This window comes from Bombina bombina, chromosome 10, assembly GCF_027579735.1.
Source record: "Bombina bombina isolate aBomBom1 chromosome 10, aBomBom1.pri, whole genome shotgun sequence".
Classification (NCBI taxonomy): Eukaryota; Metazoa; Chordata; class Amphibia; order Anura; family Bombinatoridae; genus Bombina; species Bombina bombina.
Genome location: NC_069508.1, coordinates 150,154,496 through 150,175,908, shown reverse-complemented (window position 1 = coordinate 150,175,908; position 21,413 = coordinate 150,154,496). Strand labels below are relative to the sequence as shown.

The 21,413-nt window shown below is 38.8% G+C and overlaps 1 protein-coding gene across 1 annotated transcript in view; it reads right to left on the bottom strand.

Annotated features, from left to right (window-relative positions):
* LOC128640926 (UDP-N-acetylglucosamine/UDP-glucose/GDP-mannose transporter-like) overlaps window positions 1-21,413 on the bottom strand; it is a 153,398-nt gene that overhangs the window by 113,633 nt on the left and 18,352 nt on the right. Inside the window, exon 5 of the mRNA XM_053693386.1 lies at window positions 20,189-20,260. Coding sequence (XP_053549361.1) covers window positions 20,189-20,260 — 72 coding nt within the window. The remainder of the gene's footprint in view (window positions 1-20,188; window positions 20,261-21,413) is intronic.

The window sequence follows — 21,413 nt, the reverse complement described above, 5'->3', positions numbered from 1 at the left end:
ACTAAGTATAATCACCATAGTCCTCTCACACATCCTATCTAGTCGTTGGGTGCAAGAGAATGACTGGGTCTGACGTAGAGGGGAGGAGCTATATGCAGCTCTGCTGGGTGAATCCTCTTGCATTTCCTGTTGGGGAGGAGTTATATCCCAGAAGTAATGATGACCCGTGGACTGATCACACATAACAGAAGAAAGTATGCTGCAATACAAAAATAAAGATAAAGAATCAGTGGGAAACAACAAGATATTGTAGTTCCTTTTAGAACAAACGGTGAATATAAAAGAATTGAAAAATATTCAATAAACACTGGCACAGTACGAGAGGACCCCATTACAGGTGATAAGATCTCCATCAAGCCAAAATTTATATATAAAAGAGGTAAAAAATAAATAAATGAAAAGCACCCTAGTACCTAGTGAACTGAAAGCTAGCAGACCTGTATCTAGGCAGTGTGACTTATTAGGAAATTAAGTTAAAGGTTTTTTTCCTTGCCACTGTTGCAGATCCTGTTATAGTAACAAGAAAAAACTATTCTTCCACACAGACAGGTGAAATATTCCAGATTAGGGACACCATCAGTTGCACCGATAAGGGTGTGATTTATCTCATCCAATGCAGCTGCAACAAACAATTAGGTGAGATGTCAAGAACATTGAGAGAGAATCAGAGAACACCTTTGTATTATTGAAAAGGGTAACAAGGATACACACCTCTACAAACACTTTAAAGAATTCCACAATAATAAACTGAAAGACTTTACTTTCTTGGGGTGGTGAAAGTAAGACAAGAATGGAGGGGAGGGAATTTTGAAACTAAGCTGAGAAGCAGAAATGATATACAAAATAAAAACCCTGCACCCCCTAGGTCTAAACTCTTTATGTCACACCCTTCATGTACGAATAATAGAGAGATATATTTGACATTAGGGGTGCCTAAAATAATCGATTCTGTGATGCATTGCGATGCAGCCTGTTAACGATGCTGCATTGATGCAGTGCAGATCAGAATCGATTCAGGGGTGACATCGCGCAACGTCACATGACCCCACCTCTCTCACATAGCAGACGAGCCGACAGCATTTGTGTCAGGATTAATCTGGTTACAGCCCCCAGCTACACCACATCAGGACTTGCTGTGCACACTGCGCAGATATCTGACCCAGAGAGCATTACCAATAGACCTCCTCACACACAAATGTTCCGGTCAGGAATTTTTATGACACCTATCCTAAAGAGCCGACAGCAGCCTCATGTAAACAGTGAATCTTTTCTTGTATTATAGATTCACTGTTTACTGTTGCGGTTTCTGCTGCATGTTTCCTCTGTCAGACCCCTAGCCCAAACGAGCATTTGAGGGTTGCTGTAAAACTTGACTTACTGTATCTAATAGCAACCCTCAAATGCTCGTTTGGGCTAGGGGTCTGACAGAGAGGAAACATGCAGCAGAAACCGCAACAGTAAACAGTGAATCTATAATACAAGAAAAGATTCACTGTTTACATGAGGCTGCTGTCGGCCATTTCACCATTGTGAAAGTCTAATGCAATTTAACTTTAAAGCAAATATGGGACTATATGAACTTTATCCAAAAATGGTATAAACCACCATAAATACCCAGCAAATTGGAAAGCTCACACCCACCAATAATGAATGAGGACAGGGTACATGTGAATATGTTAAGAAAACACATTGTGAAAAAGTCCCATGAGAGGGGTGAAACGCCTTGATTGTGTTTTCCAATTTAATTTGTGGTATTATCGGCTATCACACTTTTGGGTCTAGTGAAATACTGAGTGGCTTTTGGACATATATAGCAGACTCCAATTACACACGTTGGTAACAGGATTTGCCTGAGACACCTTACACCCAATATTATCCTAACTACAGGTGCTGATCCATGGCACTTAAGTAAACACCCAAAATTTGGACCCAGCAGACATCTTAATCATTGCGACTGCTTTTGGTACAAGCGATATAGCTGTATATATATATAGATCAGCTGAGCCGAATAACTCACACGTGGTGAGACCACCTATGTAACCGCAAACCTTACAGAGGACGCAAAGATGCGGAAGTGTATCAAGGCGGCACTGAAGGACCTTTTTACAGCGGAGTCATCAAGACAGATTGAATCACCCTGTTTATACTGTGACACAAGGAGACCACAGAGAATTCTGTTGCTTCTGAGCACTTCGTAAGGTACTGCTCCCAGATGCATTCAGCGCGATCCAATACTACCCTAATATAGTAAGATCGACTGCATCTGGGAGATCCCTACGTCCATGCCTCTTCATGTAACTGCATTACCTGCCTTATTGTTAACAGTGACACAGTGTCCCTGTGAACGAGTATGGAGTAGTAATAGATAAGCTAAAGATAGGTGCACAATGCAGGGCAGCAGCTTCTAAGGCTAATAAGATACTAGCATGTATTAAAAAAGGCATTGATGCAAGGGAGGAAAACATTCTATCACTTTATAAATCCCTGGTAAGACCTTACCTTGAGTATGGAGTGCAGTTCTGGGGACCGATCTCAAAAAAAAAAAAAAAGTTCAGAGAAGGGCCACAAAGCTAATAAGGGGAATGGAGAATTTAAGCTATGAGGAGATGTTAGCCAAACTGGGACTGTTTTCTAGAGGAAAAAAAAAAAAAAAAAGGGTGCTTGAGAGGCGACACTTTGTATATGGGCCTTGAATTTATTTATTTTTTATAGCCACGGCAGAAGCTCTTTATACTAAGAAAATGGTTTGTGACAAGAGGTCACAATTTACGGCTGGAGGAAAGGAGATTTAATCTCCTGCAACAGAAACGTTTTTTCACTGTAAGAGCAATAAAATTGTGGAACTCATTACCAAAGGAGATAGTGAACGCCAATACCTTAGATACATTTAAAAATGGATTGGATACATTTCTAGCATGAAACAGGGATATGATTGCTTGTGTTAAATGGGTCACCTTTTAATGGGATTAATTTAAGCTCAAGTGGAGCTTTTTGTAAGTATGTTAGATTTGTATAGGTTGAACTCAATGAACTTTGGTATTTTTTACAACCTCATCTACTATGTATAGCAACAAATTGGAAAAGCAAAGACTAGCAGTGCTCTGCAGAACCCAAAGTGGACTTCAAACTATGTGATTAACACCATTTGCAGGGCTTAATCACATATTACAGTATTGCTATCGCTAGTGTTAAAATTAGATGGTCCAAAAGATTTGAGCATCCTAACACTAAAGGCTCTTTAATATCTTCAAGACTTCTGGTAGTGCTACACTTCCCCATTCTTCTCTTGATTCCCATTAATTGAAATGGATGGATAGGTATAGATACATAAACATTTGTAAGTGAGTTTACCTTTAAATGACCCTGCTTTTAAGCATAATTTAAGTTATTAATTTTTTTAAAAAAAAAAACATTTTTAAATCTGTATACCTGATAATTTTCTTCTTTTCTTCAGATGGGGAGAGTCCACAGCTGCATTAATTACTTTTGGGAATTCAGAACCTGGCCACCAGGAGGCGGTAAAGACACCCCGCTCAGATCACTAGACTCAACCAAGCCCAAAAGCTCCGAGGAAATAAAGTCCTGCAGGCACTCAAGCCCGCAAATAAACTCACCCCCCGACCAGAAGGAAGGGAAACATGCTTCCATTCGGGAAGAATGGGGATAAGGACTCCCAAGTGAGTCCGAAAGTACCCTCAGAAAAACAAAAATACTAGGGCAATAAAGAAAAAACCCAAGGGAAACTCCAAAAGTAACCAAGGATGAATCGGGGCAAATCCAACAAAAGACCCTACCGCCCTAGCAAAGCAAGGGAGGAGAATCCCAGACCCCCATCTGCATGGAAACTCCAAAGAAGTGCAGAACAACACCTTCCAAGAAAAGCAGGAAAGGAAGGATAGTACCCAGAACCAGCAGAGAAAAACTACCTGCTGAGGAGGGACCCACCGCGAAGCCTCCCACCTAAGGAAGGCCCACAAGATCTATGATACATGGTCAAAGTTCAACAAATCGGAAAGATCCCTGATCCTCACTCTGGGCAACAGATCCAGCACCAAAGCGACTGGCAATGTCCAAAAAGGACAATTCCCCAAATTACCAGACCTTCAGGGAGGAGATCCACCCCCCCCCAAAAAAAAAAAAAAAAAAAAAAAAAAGAGCTTGGGTTCCAGAACCCAGTGGCAGCTCTCTTCCTGATGACTAAGGACACTCCCAAAAGGAGATCCTCTACTGAAACTACAGTAATGGCATGTCACAAGAAAGCCAGCTCTTCCCTGACATCCTGCACACAAGGCAGAAGGGACAACCCCACTGAACAGAGGAAGAAAAAGGACCTCCGTGCACCAGGCAGATAATGTGGAATGCCAAATCCACCCTAAAGGGAGAGGAAACAAAAAGGCTCAAAAGGTCAAGTACTGAATGAAAAAAAAAACATCCAGCCACTACGGTTGACCCAGCAGAAATGTCCAATTCTCCGATAAAAGAAAAACCGCCCGAAGGAACAGAAGATGTCCCAGAACCAGGAAACTGGGACATCCTGAACCAGACCTAAGGGATCTGGATACAGAACCCCAAAATGTCCAGTCAAAGACAAGAAACAAGAGACCCAGACACCCGGAGCCGGCTTTAACAAACTAAAAACCCCTGAGGAACCACCAGGTTATCCCATCCGGAGCAGACCTTGCACCACAGCCGAAGCAATCAGTCATAACCAAGGCACCTTGGACACTGAACTCACGTAAGTATCCCAGACACTTGTGCTTTAAAGACCACAGCGGGATTCAAACTCCCAACCTAAAGGATGCTAGGCAATGACTAAGCCCCACAGCTACTCTGGTTGACCCCTAAAGGCCAAGGTAAACGTACGAGAGAACAGGGCTCAAACCAAGACAATCTGGATTGAGAAGAACTTCCCGGAAACACTTACAGCTTGAGGATTTACGAGTGAACAAGCATTCTAACCCCTGGCAGATGAAACTCAAAACGACTAGGCAGGGGCCAACACCAGAAATAAAGGAGACCACAATCTGCAGAGCTACAAAAATATGGGAGCAGACGAGATCCCGGAAGTAGAGAAACAAACCAAAAGGCCCTAACTTCCTGAAACTTAAGACCAGAATGCCAGTCCCAAGGAAATGGGACAAAAGGCCTAATCAGCCTCAACCCGAAGGAAGAGGTACCATCATCAAGTTAACAGAGTCCAAGAGGACAATCTCAAAGGAAGCCTCAAAGGAGGAGACAAGGAGGAGACGAGAAAACGCCCCCAGAACCTGGCACTACGGATTTCCATGGAATCCTCTGAACCTCTGACCCACTATGGAAGGAAAAAAACAAACAAAACTCTAGCACCTGAACCAAAAGAACCCAAGAGCTTACAGAGTACGCCTTAGCAGGATCCGAACCTTTGAAACCCCACCAGCTAAGCATGGATAGGACAATTGGGACTGAGCACAATCCCCTCTGATGCCCCCAGAATAATAAGGACCAGCCTGACGTCTAGGAACGAAAAGGCTACTTATAACGAACAACAAGAAAACTAAACTGAAAACAGTGAGCCACTCGGCACCCCAACCGGACCAGCCAGGTATAACAGGCACCACGTGTCTGATTGACCCCAAGGAACAGAAAACTATTACCCAACCAGGACCAGCCTGATACATAGGGCACCCAAGAACTGTCCAAGGCCACAGAAAGTTGCACGCCCAATGTGACCACAAAAATTGCAAGTATCAAATTCCAGAGAAGAAATTTTTTCAAAAGGAAAAAAAAATAAGACATGAGCTTTCCTAAAAATAAATAAAATGCATCCTATTCCTAACCGGATCAAAGAAAAAGGAGGGCAGCACCCGCAGGTAAACGCTCAAGTAGGGCACACTAACAGGACCAGTCAGAAACCCCATTCTTCCAAAGCTCAGAACTGGAATAAAAGATACCCCCAAAAAAGTAAAAGTAAATTGGAGACACGGAGATTAACTTTATCCACACATGTCTAACCCAGCTTGCCGTCTGGAACAGAAGACAGAGGATCCCTCAACCTATTAGGACTGGTATCCTCCAGCACCGCCAAAACATGCAGCAGCAGGACACAAAGGAAAGCCAGTCTAACGAAAAGCAAGACTTATCTCCACAAGGGCAACAGATGACCCCGACCCGAGAGATGGGCCCCTGAAACTTCAGAGGAAACCCTTTCCCCAGATGGCTGATCCGACTCAGATGATCCCACGCCGGACGAGCCCTGGTTAACAGGACACAGACAGTATCTCAGCAACACCTCCCTCCCTGGAAGATGTAAATGCGCCAACGCCATAGATATGGCCATGCGGAACCGTGCCATAACCTCTGGAGGAAACAAGACGCCTTCCGGAAAAAGGGGGTAACAGCATTAGGGACACCTGCTAGCGTAGCCAAAGAAGGTTTTAGGGGACACACCTCCCGGGACATGGGATCCCCAGGGGCGGATGGCTCAGCGGACTCGGCTGGGGTTTCTGCATTCCCAAAAGTAATAAATGCAGCTGTGGATTCTACCCGATTATGAAGAAATTTTTATTTTAGATTAATATTTTCCTACAAAAAAAAAAAAAAAAAAAATATATAGTTGTAGAATTGTCCTATTTTTGCCCTCTAATAGAGAGGAGAGCATGAAGTAAGATACTAGTGTAGTACAGAAGGCATCTTGGAGATCCCTAGCATATGGGCAGAGTTTAATTTAAACTATTATTACAATACTTTATTTAGGGTGAGAATGTAGTTAGTACAGAGCTGGATGAGGGCACTTGATATAAGTTTAACTGAAGAGCTATTTTAAAGGGACAGTCAGGTCCAAAAAAACCAACAACAAAAAACAACTCATTTTTCAAATAGGGCGTGCAATTTTAAACAACTTTCCAATTTACTTTTATCAACAATTTTGCTTTGTTCTCTTGGTATTCTAGTTGAAAGCAAACCTAGGAAGGCACATATGATAATTTCTAAGCCCTTGAAGGCCGCCTCTATTTTATTTACTTTTCACAGCAGGGTAGAGCAAGCTCATGTAGGCCATATAGATTAGATAGCATTGTGATCACGCCCGTGGCTAGTGGCAGACACTGCACTAATTGGCTAAAATGCAAGTCAATAGATAATAACTAAAAGTCATGTGATTAGGGGCGGTCAGAAGATGCTTAGAAACAAGTTAGTCACAGAAGTAAAAAGTGTATTAATATAACAGTGTTGGTTTTGCAAAACTGGGGCGTTGACTGTCCCTTTAAAGCAAACTGGGATCAAAGGCAAGAGCAGGTTTATAATCACTAACTTCTAAGGCTGGCCTTTGCAGCATATTAGCTTAGTTCTAATGAAAATAATTTACACTACATCAGTGGTTCCCAAAGTGAGTGGTACTGCCACCAGGGGGTGGGGAGGAGAGATTACAGAGGGGGTCGCTAATAGGCACAATAGGTGGAATCTAGGGGTGCAGGGCTTACCCTATGGTGTTTTGCTAGTAATTAATGAGTGAAAGAGGATGCTAGTAGATCCCTCCAAAAGTGTGATTGCCATTTCCTACAGCAAATCCTAAGCAAGAAAGTGATTTCAATTCCCTACTGTTTTCATAGTTCGGGTTTACCAGCTACTAGATTGTGCCCACCTGTACAGAAAGCTTGCACTCCTCGTTTTATCAGCACTGCACATTAACACACACAAGCTAACATTAAAGCAACAGTCTACTCCAACATTTGTATTGTTTAAGATAGATAATCCCTTAATTACCCATTCCTCAGTTTTGCATAACCAACACAGTTATATTACTGTACTTTTTACCTCTTATTAAAAGATTCAATAATAGCATGGCATAAAATATGTAATAAATTAGGGCTGAAATTTGCAGTTTCTAAATTTCTGGCAATTAAGGGAAATCAAGAGATCCAATTGGGCTTTTTAATAGAGGTGGGGTCAAAATGGGAGGAGCACGGTCTAATTAATGTGACACAAGTAATAAACAGGGAACAATCTAGTCCTAAGGTCATAGATTTTGAGATGGCCAAATCGCAATTTCATTGTAGGAAGGAACATTACTATGCATATATTCAATTAAGAGACTACTGTCAGAAACTTATAAGAATACACGGGGAAGACTGGGAATATCAAGCCCTACGGCCAGTCTTTAATGCATATAAAAATAAAAAAAATTCCATCTCACTCTTATATGGCATCCTAAATCAAATAGATCATGAGGAACAAATAGGTAAAGTGACAGAAAAATGGAAGGATATATACTTCCCGAACCTAACATCGGAGACCATTCTAAAAAGCATAGAAAATGCTAGATAGAGCTACTTTAGCAATGTCCCTCCGTGAACAGCATATAAAAGTGATATGGATGACTTACATAACGCCAGAAGTATTGAATAAATGGGGAAAAGGGCAAAATAAATATAAATGTGAGAAATGTAGAAAGGAAAATGCCAACTTAATGCACTGTTTATGGGAATGCCCTAAATTACAAAGATTGTGGAGAATGGTAGCATTTTGGGCTAACAAAATCTGAAATAGCCAAGTACTATTGCAAGCAGAACATGTTATTTTTCTAAAATTTAACCCCTTAATGACCGAGGACGTGCAGGGTACGTCCTCAAAAAAAAGGCAGTTAATGCCTGAGGACGTACCCTGCACGTCCTCGGTGTGGAAAGCAGCTGGAAGCGATCCTGCTCGCTTCCAGCTGCTTTCCGGTTATTGCAGTGATGCCTCGATATGGAGGCATCCTGCAATAACCTTTTACGGCCATCCGATGCAGAGAGAGCCACTCTGTGGCCCTCTCTGCACCGGACATCGATGGCCGGTTTCGTTGGTGGGTGGGAGCCGACTTGGGAGGCGGGTGGGCGGCCATCGGTGTGCCGCATGACGTCAAGGGGGGCGGGATCGGGGGCGCGATCGTCGGGGGCGCGCACGGGCGCGCGCGCGCGTGCACGGAGGGTGGCGGGCGGGCGCGTGCACGGGGCGGGAGCGGGTGGGAACCGCTACACTACGGAAAATGTTTTAATAATTAAGACCTAATCTTGTTTGTGCAAAAGCACAAAAAGTGATCATGGAGGGGTGGGGGGTTGGTTTTGTGTGGGGGGAAGCTACACTACAGAAACTTTTAATAAATGTTAAAAAAAAACATTTTTTTCTTCTAAACTGGGTACTGGCAGACAGCTGCCAGTACCCAAGATGGCGCCCATTAAGTTAGAGTGGGAGGGTTATAGAGCTTTTTAGGGGGGATCAGTGAGGTTGGGGTCTAAGGGGGGATCGTACACATCAGCATATGTAAATATGCTTCTTTTTTTTTTTTTTAAAAAGGGCCAAATACCTTTTATTTTAGTACTGGCAGAGTTTCTGCCAGTACTTAAGATGGCGGGGACAATTGTGGGGTGGGGGAGGGAAGAGAGCTGTTTGGGAGGGATCAGGGGGTCTGATGTTTCAGGTGGGAGGCTGAGCTCTACACTAAATCTAATATTAACCCTGCAAGCTCCCTACAAGCTACCTAATTAACCCCTTCACTGCTAGCCATAATACACGTGTGATGCGCAGCGGCATTTAGCGGCCTTCTAAATACCAAAAAGCAATGCCAAAGCCATATATGTCTGCTATTTCTGAACAAAGGGGATCCCAGAGAAGCATTTACAACCATTTGTGCCATAACTGCACAAGCTGTTTGTAAATTATTTCAGTGAGAAACCTAAAATTGTGAAAAATGTAACTTTTTTTTTTATTTGATCACATTTGGCGGTGAAATGGTGGCATGAAATATACCAAAATGGGCCTAGATCAATACTTGGGGTTGTCTACTACACTACACTAAAGCTAAAATTACCCCAAAAAGCTCCCTACATGCTCCCTAATTAACCCCTACACTGCTGGGCATAATACACGTGTGGTGCGCAGTGGCATTTAGTGGCATTCTAATTACCAAAAAGCAACACCAAAGCCATATAAGTCTGCTATTTATGAACAAAGGGGATCCCAGAGAAGAATTTACAACCATTTGTGCCATATTTGCACAAGCTGTTTGTAAATAATTTCAGTGAGAAACCTAAAGTTTGTGAAAAAATTTGTGAAAAAGTGAACGATTTTTTTTATTTGATCGCATTTGGCGGTGAAATGGTGGCATGAAATATACCAAAATGGGCCTAAATCAATACTTTGGGTTGTCTTCTAAAAAAAAATATACACATGTCAATGGATATTCAGGTATTCCTGAAAGATATCAGTGTTCCAATGTAACTAGCGCTAATTTTGAAAAAAAGTGGTTTGGAAATAGCAAAGTGCTACTTGTATTTATGGCCCTATAACTTGCAAAAAAAGCAAAGAACATGTAAACATTGGGTATTTCTAAACTCAGGACAAAATTTAGAAACTATTTAGCATGGGTGTTTTTTGGTGGTCATAGATGTGTAACAGATTTTTGGGGTCAAAGTTAGAAAAAGTGTGTTTTTTTCCATTTTTTCCTCATATTTTATAATTTTTTTTATAGTAAATTATAAGATATGATGAAAATAATGGTATCTTTAGAAAGTCCATTTAATGGCGAGAAAAACGGTATATAATATGTGTGGGTACAGTAAATGAGTAAGAGGAAAATTACAGCTAAACACAAACACCGCAGAAATGTAAAAATAGCCTTGGTCCCAAACGGACAGAAAATGGAAAAGTGCTGTGGTCATTAAGGGGTTAAGAAAGCAGAAGCCACACACTGCAAAACATTTTTTTAATGCTAATTATATTAAGCAGAAATTTAATTTTGAAAGGGTGGAAGGAAGGAAGAGCACCTTCACTTAGAATAGTAAAATATACAGTGTGGAAACAGTTTATGATTGAGCAAAATGACATTTGGTTTAATGTGGAAGTAAATGTTAGCCGATTTTTTTAAAAGTGGAAGTTCTGGATTAAGGTTCAGGATAGAGATACGCAAAAGGAACTTATTTCAAGATTTGAAAATACTGACTATATAATGGAAAGTAGTCTCAGAGGAGAGTGGTTATGAGTTAGATGGGAATGACTATAGGATAATGGTAATATTAAAATATGTTTTTCTTTTCTGTCTTTTCCTTTTCTATGGAGAGATGTAAATAATTTAAATGCATACGACTATGTTTTACGACTCCTGTTAAAATACATGCTTGTTTGATCATGGTGAAATAATAATAAAAATGACTAAAGAAAAAAAAAAAAAAAAAAAAAAATGTACTTTTTACCTCTGATTACTAATCCTCTGCAGACTGCCCCCTTATTTCAGTTCTTTTGAAACATGCATTTTAGTCAATAAGGGCTAAATAACTCCACAGGAGTGAGCACAATGTGAACTAGCAGTGTATAACTGCCAAAAACTGTAAAAATAAGACATAAGCAGTTCAACAGCTTAGAAAATAGCGTGAGCCTACCTAGGTTTAGCTTTCCACTAACACCAAGAGAGCAAAATAATTTTGATGATAAAAGTAAATTGATAAGTTGTTTAAAATTGCATACCCTATTGGAATCATGACAGTTTAATTTGGACTAGACTGTCCCTATTAAAGGGACAGTATACAACAATTTTCATATAACTGCATGTAATAGACACTACTATAAAGAAGAATATGCAAAGATACTGTTCTAAAAATACAGTACAAAACCTTTTAAAAACAGACATGATACTGGTGTCACCTCATCAAGAACGACCATCACAATTGTACACTAGATTTTTCTTTCCATAAATGTTTTGTAGATGAACCATTTATATAGCCCATCTGGGAGTGTTTTTGTAACAATGTATAGTTTTGCGTTTTGTTTTATTTAACCCCTTAACGACCAACGACGTAAGGGGTACGTCCTGCAAAAAAATGCAGTTAATGACCAAGTACGTACCCCATACGTCGTTGGTCTTTGAAAGCAGTGGAAGCGATCCTGATAGCTTCCAGCTGCTTTCATGTTATTGCAGTGATGCCTCAATATTGGAGGCATCCTGCAATAACTGTTTTTAGCCATCCGATGCAGAGAGAGCCACTCTGTGGCCCTCTCTGCATCGGCTATCGATAGCCGTTACCGTTGGTGGGTGGGAGCTCATCCAGGGAGGCGGGTGGGCAGTTATTGGTGGAGGAGGGGGGAGGGATCTTGTGCGGGCGCGTGCACGTGCGTGCACGAGAGCCGTGCACGGGTGCGCGCGTGCACGTGAGATCAATGCAAACAGCATCAATATGCTTTAGATCTGGAGGGTGGGAGAGAGGACTGGGGAGGGTGGGATTTTCAAGTCAAGGCATCTGGGAGAGGGTGGGGGGGTTGGATGTTGAGGGGGGGGGGGGGCAGCTACACTTCAAAAATATTTAATAAAATAAAAAAAATTAAATACATTATTATTTTTCAAACTGGGTACTGGCAGACAGCTGCCAGTACCCAATATGGTGCACAATAAAGGCAGAGGGGGGGGTTAAAGAGCTGTTTGGGGGGGGGGGGGGGGGGTCCTACACAGCAGAAGAATTTTTTTTTTTTTTTTTTAAACCTAAAACCCCCCCAAAGACTTTCTGCCAGTACTTAAGATGGCGGGGACAATTGTGGGGTGGGGGGAGGGAAGGGAGCTGTTTGGGAGGGATCAGGGGGTGGGATGTGTCAGGTGGGAGGCTGATCTCTACACTAAAGCTAAAATTAACCCTGCAAGCTCCCTACAAGCTACCTAATTAACTCCTTCACTGCTAGACATAATATACGTGTGATGCGCAGCAGCATTTAGCGACCTAACTACCAAAAAGCAACGCCAAAGCCATATATGTCTGCTATTTCTGAACAAAGGGGATCCCAGAGAAGCATTTACAACAATTTGTGCCATAATTGCACAAGCTGTTTGTAAATAATTTCAGTGAGAAACCTAAAATTGTGAAATATTTAAAAACAATTTAATTTGATCGCATTTGGCGGTGAAATGGTGGCATGAAATATACCAAAATGGGCCTAGATCAATACTTGGGGTTGTTTACTACACTACACTAAAGCTAAAATTAACCCTACAAGCTCCCTAATTAACCCCTTCACTGCTGCGCATAATACACGTGTGGTGCGCAGTGGCATTTAGCGGCCTTCTAATTACCAAAAAGCAACGTAAAAGCCATATATGTCTGCTATTTCTGAACAAAGGGGATCCCAGAGAAGCATTTAAAACCATTTGTGCAATAATTGCACAAGCTGTTTGTAAATAATTTCAGTGAGAAACCTAAAGTTTGTGAAAAAAATTTGTGAAAAAGTGAACATTTTTTTTATTTGATCGCATTTGGCAGTGAAATGGTGGCATGAAATATACCAAAATGGGCCTAGATCAATACTTTGGGATGTCTTCTAAATATATATATACATATACATGTTAAAGGATATTCAGGGATTCCTGACAGATATCAGTGTCCCAATGTAACTAGCGCTAATTTTGAAAAAAAGTGGTTTGGAAATAGCAAAGTGCTACTTTTATTTAGTGCCCTATAACTTGCAAAAAAAGCAAGGAACATGTAAACATTGGGTATTTCTAAACTCAGGACAAAATTTAGAAACTATTTAGCATGGGTGTTTTTGGGTGGTTGTAGATGTGCAACAGATTTTGGGGGTCAAAGTTTGAAAAAATTGTTTTTTTTTTTCATTTTTTCCTCATATTTTATAATTTTTTTAATAGTAAATTATAAGATATGATGAAAATAATGGTATCTTTAGAAAGTCCATTTAATGGCGAGAAAAACGGTATATAATATGTGTGGGTCAACAAATGGAAAAGTGCTCTGGTCACTAAGGGGTTAAGTAACGTTTTCAGCTGCCTAACCAAGCCCCACAGTGTCAGATGTATACATGCAGTTACAGACTCCTGCTGGCTCCTGTGTAGGTAATCTGTCTTCATATGCAGGAAAGGGGGGGGGGAGTGTCTGCTCTTATTGTTTTCCCAGCCCCTTTCAGTGTGTGTCCCAGCTTAACCTCATCAACAGTGCTAAACGTGAAGCTTCTAAGTAAGTTTTTAAAAAGGTTTTATACTGGATTTTTATATCAGTATCTGCATATTCTTATTTATAGTAGTGTATATTACATGCACTTACATGAAAATTGTTATACACTGTCCCTTTAACCACTTTAACAGTGAAGTAATACACATGGTATAAAGGACACTTGACTAAGATAATACATAACTAATTAAAAACGGAAGCATGCAATTTTAAATCACTTTAATATACAGTATTTCTATTGTCTAATTTGTTTAGTTCTTTATGCATACTTTGTAGAAAAGTATACCCAAGTAGGCTCAAAAACTGCTGATTGGTGGCTGCACATATGCTTTTTGTTATTGTCTTTTAGCTAGCTCCTAGTATTGAATGAATGATCCTTCAACAAAGGATACCAAAAGAATGAAGTAAATTAGCTAATAAAAATAAATTGGAAAGTGGTTTTAAACTGTATGATCTGATTAGTGTGTGTGGGGGGGGGGTTTGTCCTTTTAAAGCTAAAAAAAATAAATAAAAAAAAAATGGATTACTCTGTTATCTTCATTATGGATTGTGAACTGCTAATCTGTATATTATTTTTTTTACAGGTAGGTAAGGGGGAGCGGATGGTGAGTTCATGGAAGAAAATTACTATGGCCAAAGAACCACTGCAATACTTTGTTACGTGCTGAAAAGATCCTTATGACCAAACACAATCACAAGACTGATGGAAAAGGTTTGTTGGAGACAGTCATTTAATACAAATATAAAATACAGATTAATAAGGTTCAGATTCCAGATTTTAAAGCATACGATTTTATACAAATTTCCAATTCTATTATCAAACTGCTTTATTCTCTTGGTATCCTTTGTTGGAGAAGCAGTGCATTACTGGGAGCTAGCTAAATACATCAGGTAATCAGAAGCTAGCTCCCAGCATTGTAGTGCTGCTTCTGAGCCTACCTAGATATGAACAAAGCAAATTAGATCCATTTTTGTTTTCTCACATACCTTTAAGTTAAAGGGACAGTCTAGGCCAAAAAAAAAAAAACTTTCATGATTTAGATAGGGCATGTAATTTTAAACAATTTTCCAATTTACTTTTATCACCAATTTTGCTTTGTTCTCTTGGTATTCTTAGTTGAAAGCTTAACCTAGGAGGTTCATATACTAATTTCTTAGACCTTGAAGCCCACCTTTCAGATTGCATTTTAACAGTTTTTCACCACTAGAGGGTGTTGGTTCACGTATTTCATAGAGATAACACTGTGCTTGTGCATGTGAAGTTATCTGGGAGCAGGCACTGATTGGCTAAACTGCAAGTCTGTCAAAAACTGAAATAAAGGGGCAGTTTGCAGAGGCTTAGGTACAAGATAACCACAGAGGTTAATAGTATATTATTATAACTGTGTTGGTTATGCAAAACTGGGGAATGGGTAATAAAGAGATTATCTTTTAAAACAATAAAAATTCTGGTGTAGACTGTCCATTTAAGTAACTTTAAAGAAGGTGCTTGTACTTAGACTGCAAAACAGCAAATGACAGTTTAAAATGCCTTTAGATCATTTACTTTGTATGCAGATTTTTTTTTTAAAAATCAGTTTGTTATGTTATTCTTTGTTGAATAGAGGTCTACATAGGTAGCGTGCACTTGTCTGGAGCACTATGTGTCAGGAAAGTGCTGCCATCTAGTGTAAAATAAAACATTCTTGCAAAGCACAAGAAAAAAAAAAAAAAAAAAAAAAAAAAAAGACAAATCTTCTTAAGAGTAAATTATTCCAATTTTATTCAGACATCAAAATCATCATACAGAGATGCAAAAACCGCCTGACGCCTTTCGGCTGTGTTACGCGCTGTACTCCAAGACCTGGTGATATTTTGATGTCTGAATAAAATTGCAATAATTTACTCTTAAGAAGATTTGTCTGTTTTCTTGTACTTTTTGCGAGTGGAGGAACAGGCTTTCTTCTTAGAGTAATCCAGTGGCTCTTGTATATTCATACACCCCAGGTAAAGATCTGGCCGCACCAGCTGAAGATTACGATTGATGTCACGTGACCGGCTCAAGTTTGTGTGAGTACACGCTATACCTTAAAGTTCCCTGTGTGGCTGTTGGGATCCTTTCGTTTTAGGAAACTGAGCTCTATGCCCAGTTGCTGTAAGCAGGAATGAGGTAGCTCAACTATTTCAAGGTTTATCCAGTGCCGAGGAGAGCCGGTGAGAACTTGAGTAACGGCTAAATCTGGTATCAATCTATTTCACTTTAATGTGCCGAGTGAAAGATTTGATAGGGGTAGGCTTTTTTGCCGTTTTTATGGAAGCTACTGCCTAATTTACACAGAGGCTTAGGGGTTGTGTCTATTCTTCCAAAGCTGCTGCCATATTGTGTTGCAGACATGTGCACATTCCTAATCTTACCTTCCTGTTTTTCAACAAAGGATACTAAGAAAATTTGATAGATGTATATTGGAAAGTTATTTAAAATGAATGAAATCATTTGGGTTGTATATATAAATAAATAAAAAAAAAAAAAAACACACAAACATTACTAATCATAAAATTTAAAAACCCATGTATGCATTTTGTAGTTACAGAACAACCAAAAATACAAAAATTACATAGAGCATAGGAAGTACAAATGAACAGCAACCTTTACAGGAAATTACAAATAGGAAAGAAATAAAATTGCCTTCACATACTATGACAGAGTAAATATGGTTTCAAGGGCTCATATTTGTCCATCCAGTAGTTTGAAAATTTTAATTAAAATTGGTTCACCACCTGGGTAGTGCTTGCCGATTGGTGGCTAAAATGTAGCCACTAATGGAGCAAGTGCTACCCAGGGTTCTGAACCAAAATGGGACGGTTTCTCAGCTTACATTCCTGCTTTATCAAATAAAGATATCAAGGAAACGAAGAATAGGAGTAAATTAGAAATTTGCTTAAAATTGCATTCTCTATCTGAATCATGAAAGAAAGAAAGATTTGGGTTTAATGTCCCTTTAAAGGGACACTGAACCCAAGTTTTCTCTTTCGTGATTGATAGAGCATGAAATTTTAAGCAACTTTCTAATTTACTCCTATTATCACATTTTCTTCATTCTCTTGGTATCTTTATTTGAAATGCAAGAATGCAAGTTGATGCCGGCCCATTTTTGGTTAAAATGGGTTGTTCTTGCCGATTGGTGGATACATTGATCCACCAATAAAAAAGTGCTGTCCAGAGGTCTGAACCAAAAAACAAAACTTAGATGCCTTCTTTTTCAAATAAAGATAGCAAGAGAACGAAGAAAAATTAAATTTAAAAGTTGCTTAAAATTTCATGCTCTGAATCGCAAAAGAGAAAAAAAATTGGATTCAGTGTCCCTTTAAGTCTCAGGCTCACCTCAAGCTCATTCAGGATTCAGAAAGAATATTCTGTTTTAAGAAAACTTTCCAGTTTACACATCAAATTTTTGGTTTAATAATTTAAAGTATAATGATTTAAAGCCCAGCATCTAAATATATATCTTAAAAAAACAGGGGCACTTTAAGTCATTAAACTTGAAAGACTTTAGATATTTACGATTTTGTTACGGTAAACAAACCGCCGATCCTCCGCCCACATCTACTGTATTTAGCATATCTATGACTAATCCGGCTTCCTCCAATCATTGCGTGCCCCCTTTGGCGTCTAGTTCGTGTGGCAGGCAACGATTGGAGGAAGCCGGATTCGTCCTAGATATGCTACAGTAGAAGATGCGGGTGGAGGATCAGCAGAATGTTCACCGTAACTAAATGGTAAGTATTTTAAAAAAAAAAAAAAAAAAAAAAAAAAGAAGAAGCATCCTTGTAAAGTTTAATGACTTAAAATGCTCTTGTTTAAGTTAGTTTTTAGATACTGGGCAGTAATTCATTAACTTTACAATCACTTTAATTCTCTTGGTATACATTGAAGGGTAGGCACAGAAGTGTGCACGTCAGTTACTATATGGCAGCAGCGTTTGCAATAATGTATAACTGGTAAACTGCTCAAATAGTGGGCTTGAAGTTTATATCAAATTTAGAAAAGATTTACAGTAGGGCTGGCAACCCACTCACAACCCTGATAGAGATAGATCTCTCTAAATAAATATAATTAATTTTAATTTATTTTTTTTAATCCCAATATTTATTTATTTTGCTATATTTTTTGTAATTTAGCTCTGAAAAAAAGTGAGGGTTTTCCCCAATTCTGAGAAGGGGAACTTTGAAGACTTCATAAACCTAGCCCTGCTACATACCCGTATCCAATTAGTCTTAGCAAAGGCGAGAAGATGTTGTAAAACAATGCAAGCTTTACTAACAATAGTGACTAGCCTGGTTTACTCCAGTAACAAGTCTATTTTTTGTTCATTGAACTACAATTGCAGCAAGTGAGGTGCTAATGTATTCAGAAAATTTTTTAAGTTGTACACTTCAAAAGTTTAAAAAGGGACATTCCAGCCAAAATTGGAATCCACATGGATACATTTCAGTTTTGAATAGAAGCATTTTTGTAACAAACATGTTTAAGCAAAAATGCTTATAATAAAAGCTAAAGCCATTTCAATAATGTATTTAAAGTGAATGTATACTTTCAGCAATTACTGCAGTTTTTTTTTTTTAAAAATACCATTAAAAACAGGGGCACTTTCATTGAAAGTTTACATTGCACCGTATTTGTAGAAATACTTAACTTTTTACTTCTCCAAAGCCGGATCGCCGATCCCCCGCCTCAGTTCCTCTGTACTTACGTCAGAAATGACGAAACCGGCTTCCTCCAATCTTGGCTTCCCTCCCAGAGCCGGTTTCATCATTGCTGTGCAAGTACAGCAGGAAGAAGCAGGCGAGGGATCAGCGATCTGGCTTTGGAGAAGTAAAAAGTTAAGTATTTCTACAAATACAGTGCAATGTAAACTCTGTTTTTAATAGTATTTTTAAAAACCGGGCACTAACTGCTGAAAGTTTACATTCACTTTAACCCTTTCGTGTCAGGGCTAAAGTGACTATATCGGAACAACTGTTCCGATGTAGACAAATTGAAACCAATTATTGGATCGCGTCTGGGGGGCGTCCCTACAACCCTAGGAACGCCCTCCAGACCGCAATCAAATCCTGGTCAGCACAAAAGGCTTCAGGACAGCCGTTAGCTATGACGTTCTATTCCGTCATAACGGCTTTAAAGCACAGTGTAATTATGACGGAATAGAACAGCATAACGGCTTTAAAAGGTAAAGTATGCACAGTGCACCAGTATTTCAAACACAGAACTTGCTCAGAGAGCCTAAGGTGTTTGTATCATCTGGTAATGACTCAATTTGTTAATTGCTGACATAATAAAAGCCCCACTGGTGCTATGAGCAGCTGCAGTATTTAAAATGCAGGTGCACTGAGAATATCTAGCTATGCTTCACATGCACATAAAAATGTTAACACTAAAACAGTGATCTATTTTACTATAATGTAAATAGGTTTCTATTCAAAAATGTAATTCATTTATGTGCATTTAAATTTTGACCGGAATGTCCCTTTAAAATTTGGCTTCTCTTTAAAACTATTTTTCTAGCTAAATTTGCAGGTTTTTGCAATTTAAAGTACCTCTTGAAAAGCTTAGGTATGTTTTTCATATCTCCTCTAGGGCTGGCAATAAGGACACAATGCAAATATTACCTAAGCAATCATTGTGTAGTAAGCACAAACCTCTTCACTAGGGGAAGTGAGGAAAGAAAAAAAAAAAAAGCCAGTAGTAAAGTTAAGCAAAATAATTTTATTTTGTTAAATTGAACATTTAATATGGGAATTTAAAAGGACATAAAACCAAAAAAAATAATTTACTTTACAGTTCCTTTATCAGTAGGTTTAAAAGGGACAGTATACTATAAAATAGTGTACATATATCTGCTTCTTTATCTTATATCTGTCCATAAACCAATCACCAATACTTGGAGAGAACAATGGAAAATTAAAATTGTATTACCTTATCTCTTATACCCCACTTGGAGTGTAATTTCTTCTACTGGCTGTGTTCACACAGCTTTGCCTTGAGGCCAAAAACTTTCAGGATGGGTGGGAATACCACAGGCTAAATAACCCATTTCAAATGCCAATATAAGGGTAATGGAAATACTTTTAAACAATTTAATACACTCCAGCAGGTAAAGTGGATCATTGGGACAAATTAAAAGGGGAGACTGAGTCAACTGTCCCTTTAATATCACTTTAAACAGAAATAGAGAGGTCATTTTTTTAAATCTTACTTGAGCAACATTCCTTCAGCCATCATTGTAAACAATATTGAGAACCGTCTGAGAACTGTGAACATTGGAAGGCTGCAAAATAAAAACAAAATCAGTTTGATTTTATTAAAAAAAAAAAAAATGTTTAACAAACCTGAACACAAAATTAAATCCCCCTGAATGCGATGGAGGTACAAATTCACACAAAAAAAGTATAACTTCATATGAAAACCCACAGTGGAATTCAACCCCCTCCCCCACTCAGATAGTTGGTAAACTTTTTTATAAATACTATTTATAGGATTCATATTTAGGTTTAAATCTTTTATTAAAGAGACAGTATACATCAATTTTCATATAATAATGTAATAGACAATATTATAAAGAATAATATGAACAGATCCGGATATAAAAATACAGTATAAAACCATTTAAAAACTTACTTAGAAGCTTCCAGTTTAGCTCTGTTTAAAATGTTACTGGAGCAACCCTCTGTAAGTGGGGAAAAATCAAACACTCCCCCTCTCCCTGCATATAAAAAGACCCTTTACACAAACAGAAGCAAGCTGGAGTAGGTATACGTTGTATTCTGAAACTTTGGGGCTTGGTTAGGAGTCTGAAAATCAGAGCAATGTTATTTAAAGGACCAGTCAACACATTAGATTTGCATAATCAACAAATGCAAGATAACAAGACAATGCAATAGCACTTAGTCTGAACTTTAAATGAGTAGTAGATTTTTTTTTATAACAAATTTCAAAGTTATGTATATTTCCACTCCCCTTGTACCATGTGATAGCAATCAGCCAATCACAAATGCATATACGTATAGTCTGAATTCTTGCACATGCTCAGTAGGATCTGGTGACTCAAATTGTAAATATAAAAGACTGTGCACATTTTTTTTTAATGGAAGTAAATTGGAAAGTTGTTTAAAATTACATGCTGTATCGGAATCATGAAAATGTAATTTAACCTGAGTGTCCCTTTAAAAATAAGCAAACTATCCATTTTAAAAAACTGAAAAAAACAAAAACTATGGGCTATATAAATACATCTACAAAACATTTATGCAAAGAAAAAAATGTGTATGTCCTTTTAAGAAGAATTTTATGAACAATAAAATTACTGTATACAAACAAGTCGAATTGTACATTACGTATTTCCTTCAAACATTTAGCTGGAAAGTGAAATGAGAACCTCGTCAAGAGGGAGTTGGATATTACAATAATATTCCAATAATATT